At 35.9% G+C, this 5,000-nt stretch overlaps 1 protein-coding gene across 1 annotated transcript in view; it reads right to left on the bottom strand.

Annotated features, from left to right (window-relative positions):
- Positions 1-5,000, bottom strand: part of LOC122261916 (histone-lysine N-methyltransferase SMYD3-like) — a gene marked incomplete in the record, with an annotated part of 50,325 nt that overhangs the window by 22,453 nt on the left and 22,872 nt on the right. The window contains 1 exon segment of the mRNA XM_086552062.1: positions 2,476-2,614. Within this exon segment, the coding sequence (XP_086408188.1) occupies positions 2,476-2,614 (139 nt within the window).

Raw genomic sequence — 5,000 nt, 5'->3', positions numbered from 1 at the left:
ATTATTACATATATATCATATAATATGATATATTTTTCATAGTATTGCTCAATAAAGACTACAAAACATAAATAATACAACATATATATATATATATATATACATACATACATATATATATTATATATATATATATATATATATATATATACATTATATATATATATATATATTATATATATATATATATATATATATTTATATATATCACATAACATATAATTATATAATATATACATACGAAGGGAAATCACTCAACATAATGGTACACAGGACAGCAGCAAGAGCCATAGAGACCTTCAACCACTACGAAATACAGTGGAAGATTTCAACATATACCGGATCAGGTTTTATACTTTAAGTCCTGAAACTAAGCTTTACATTTATAAAGCCCTACTTTCCAGTGCCTAACCATACGCTTTCAAGAAATCAGATGTAACTACAGAGTATTTAGAACCAAGCAGGCAAATGGATTCTGAATACCACTCTAAATCAAGTATTCATAGCACAAGACACACATGACTAGGAGTAGAGGCGATCAACAATGCTCCGTAGGCAAGCAATAAGTACACAGAGAGGAATTCAAGACAGCAATGAGGAGCTCTATACTAGCAATGCAATGTTAATCTCCTCCTTCATTCCCATGGTCTTACAACCATTAACCTTTTTCCAGGTTTCTTAGCTCTCATTCTCTCATCTTATTTCCTCGCACATTCCCTTCCCACAATCTCTCCAACTCCTTTCATCACTTCTTCTTGCACTTTCTATCCTTCCTATTATTCAAGATGATTATTATTCAAGATTGCTTGGTGTTCGACCAGGGATTTGTTTAACTGCTAAAGGCGTACTTGCACATTATCCTTCTACATCTTTCTCCTGGCAGACATACAATAGAAAGCTGATCCTTTTTTCAACAATATACAATTTTTCTCACTCTTACTTCTTTTACCACTTCCTCTATACTCCCCATGTTTTTGGAGAAAAAAATAAAAGAACCTTATAAAATACTCAAATATACCGCCGCTCCAGCTTCACCACAAATTCAAGAGCAGGAAGAACCAAGACAGCAAAACGTCCTTGCCTGGCAAGCTCCCCTAAGTTTTTGAGATGTCATGCCTACAAAATGAAAAGTAGACAGGGAATCTCGTGCTCCCACTTCAATACTTACTACTCATTCAATATCCCAACTTTTCTTTAGTTCACTCCATTCATCAGACTTGTCCCCACTTCCACCTGTCTGACTCAGTCAGAATCTGCATTTACACTGTACTACGGTCTGCACATTAAAAGATGATAAAACAAATAAAGCTCCTCTACACTGTCAATTATCAAAGGACTTCAAGTGCAAAGAACACAATTAGAAAAATCTTGGTATGGAATAAAAGCATTCTCTTATTTTGTCTGCATCCAACATTCGGTTGGCCAAAAGTAGTCTACTCCATTCCAACCCTTCATTTCCTCTTATAAGGTTATAAGATTTTTCTTTCTGATACCCCCAATGGCTCGCATCTTCCTTCTAAATAAACATTGCTTAAAAGCCTCGTGCTCGAAGCCTCGAAGTGAAGTCTTCGCAAATCTCTCTGAACTGAACTGAATTCCCTAAAAGAGCCAGAGACTTTTATAAATCTGATTGAAATGTATGCCTCACTAAATATATATGTATGCAATGCAGTGTAAACATGAATAAAACTGATGATTCCATGTTCATATAATATTAAGATAAGCTGCCGATTGAAAGGCACATCAGCATGCCTGTGCATTCTAGGAAAGGGCACAATTAATTAAAGGCCGATTCAAACATATCAGTGGCGTATCAGTACCGCGTCAAGTTCAGTATCGGTGGAACCCGTAACGCATCAGTGGCGTCTCCATACATACATCCGGAGGTGCTCCGTATAGTGTGAAGTCAGTGATTTTCAAGGTGGCAAAGTTTAGGATCATGAAATTGGCAATTTTTGCCATAATTCTGGATGTGAAGAGGAAGAGGTTGAGCATATATAGAATAGAAAGTAAGATGATGGACAGATTTCAAAATCTCTGCAAACTGTTTCATCTATTGTTCAATACAGACTATTATATATAACATAATATATGTATATATTATATAACATATGGTATATACATTAAAAAAGACAATGATGCATTACATATCAATGGAAACAGCTTGTTTTAAACAACTGTTCATATATTTTGTGATAAATCATACAGAAAAAGATGATTTTAAACCAGTTCAATAACTAGTTTGTCATATATTTTTATTCACAAAATAAAAATACCGATAGCGACGATAACTGACAATGAGAGTCAAACACGGTACTGCACCGGATATATGTGTGCGTAAGTTAAATTCAAATTAACAATATTTGTTTTTACTTACAGTGATGGGGCGAGAGGATGCAGCACTGATATGTGTGAATCGGCCTTTACTGTATAAACATTTAACTGGCGTGCCCTAGCAACTTTCCATACACTCACCACAAATGATGGATGACATGACCATATTCCTTTTCACGTCATGACAATGGTTACAGTCACACCAAAAATAATATCGTTGGTGTAGTTCTTCAAGACGGTCTTCATTAGTGTTCATGACATCATTATAACTGATTCTAATCTGAAAAACGAAAAGATTTAATGGCAGCTATATTCCAGTAACTCTACTTCACAAGCTTTTGGTTTATCATTATATATTAAAATACAGTATTTATCAAGTTATTTTATATTCCAAAGTTACAACTCCATTTCACCTTACTCTTTATTGTTACTTAACTAAACAGTACAATTAGAAATATCAATTATTTCCATAACTGTTAAATACAGTTGGTCAGGTTCATAATTGAGTATGAAGATTGTGAGATATACAGTGACCTAATGTCTATGGAAATAACTGATAACGGCATCAAAGTTATCATTAAGGACCCCGAACCACTTTTTTAGCTGAAAAACAGGTGGAAAATATGCTTTGCTTACTAAATATACCTCCACCAGTAGAAGTCACCCAAAAAGTTTCATAGTTTTACCTCGATTGAATTCCGTGGAGGTAGCCAGAACGTTTAAGTACCCAAGTTCCTTTTCGCTTACTACCATTTACTTCACTAAATTCGATATAATCGAGATACCTTACAATCATCGACACTGACAAAATTGATGGAATGGAATAAAACGCAGCAGATTAAAAAAAATATATGATTACCCCTCCCCCCATCCGCAACATAGGTAGTGCGCTAATGTAAAATGGTTGCAGCAAATTATATACTGTGCATACACTCCCTATGCGCGGGTGCAGTACCCATCCTTCAGGGGATAATATAATACGCCTGATCAAAACTGATGACCACCCCTCATCCGGCCTATGGGAAGCGTGCGCGCGCAAGTAAACACCAAGTTTGAACATATGATACTGTGTAACCAATCTGTGGTGGGTATTCATAATTTTCAAATCAGATACGTCATACGACCATTTAAAATATATCTAGGTCGTTCATGCTCTTTTTCATTCAATGCTTATGATCCTAGTCTTTTTTATGTTTTTTTTTTTTTTTTTTGTGTGTGTGTGTTTTACTATATGCGTCATTTGACAAGCGAGTGCCACGACATAAGCAGCTATATTGACACGGGGGAACACTGCAGCCACTGCATATGGTTCACTTTCCTCTTCTCATCCAGCCTGCACATCCGGTATTTTAGAGCCGAAGGTCAGCATCTTGTTGTGTGTCATAGCTCTTTGAAGGTAGTGCTTGTAAGAAACCGTGGATGGGCAGGTTTTCTTTCCTACTGGCGCAAGGAGAGAGTGGTGCTATGTGTTTGGGATTTTAAACTTAACCTATTTTGGTGAATATCAAGGTAATTGTGGTACTAATGCACCATCGCCAGACAGTAAATATTACGACTTTTCTCTGTGTGATTTTAAAATCAAATACTGCCCGCAAATTCACGTAATTTATATCCATCAGGTCAACAGATGACACACAGAATCTATGGTCGCCACATACATTGTGAGATTATGTCGGCAGTTTCTTAGTTATATCACTTAGTCTTCTGCTTGCAATTGTATCGACCCTCCAGCTTGCAACACGGGACTTTGCTATGACCAGGAAGACTTCCAAGAGGATTTCCAAGAGATGGTGCTATCGACAAGGGCATTAGGAACAGATTTTTGTAAGCAAAACTTTAAATCGTTTTTTTAATTAATAGATTTAGTTCCCCTAAGGATCCTAAGCCACTTTTAGTCTTGATATGTGCAACGAAATGTAGACTTGTGGCTTTGGCACAAAGCACAGTCATCGGATGGTGACAAAAACGTGTTCAATGTGAGGTTTTATTCTGCTAGACATTATCATATGAAGTGTAAAATTAAAGTGATAGTAGATTGCTTGATTAAAGTAAACTTGAAGTTTTCTTTATTCAATAATGAGTTCAACACGTATAGCGGCTATAAAGCAGCGACTTCAGAGACCTTAGGTCGTTGTCACACTTGTGTTATATGGCTTATCCCATTGGATACGGGTGATGTGCATGTACCGACACTAATAAACCCTTGTTTTTTACTTATCAGAGAGTTTTCTACTATCGTTTTTTACAGTCGTATCAAGAGTAATAACTATATTTTATGACAGATTATGGAAATAATCATCATTAACTAGAATTACTATAATATAGGGTTTGAAGCCCAAACATAGAGAGCACAACTTGAATGGCACACATCCATTGTCTCTACTAAGTACTAAATTCGGGGAACAATGACACACAGCCGGCTCTAAAGCACCGGCGGTGTAGGATATGCAGGCAGAATGAGAAGAGGAAGTTGATCCAGACCATATGCAGTGGCTGCAATGTAACCCTGTGCCAATATGAATGATTAGTGCTGTGGCACTTTCATATTTGTTAACGAAAGTAATATATATGAAAAAATAAAGTTGTTTTTTTTCTCCTAAAACTATAATACTTCTGTTGGAGTTAGTGTAAAGAACATGATATGGACTTTACAGTACAATTTTAGT

Source organism: Penaeus japonicus, unplaced genomic scaffold (assembly GCF_977035675.1).
Source record: "Penaeus japonicus unplaced genomic scaffold, GWHDUDI00000001_assembly GWHDUDI00000026, whole genome shotgun sequence".
Lineage (NCBI taxonomy): Eukaryota > Metazoa > Arthropoda > Malacostraca > Decapoda > Penaeidae > Penaeus > Penaeus japonicus.
This window is presented reverse-complemented; position numbering and strand designations above follow the sequence as displayed.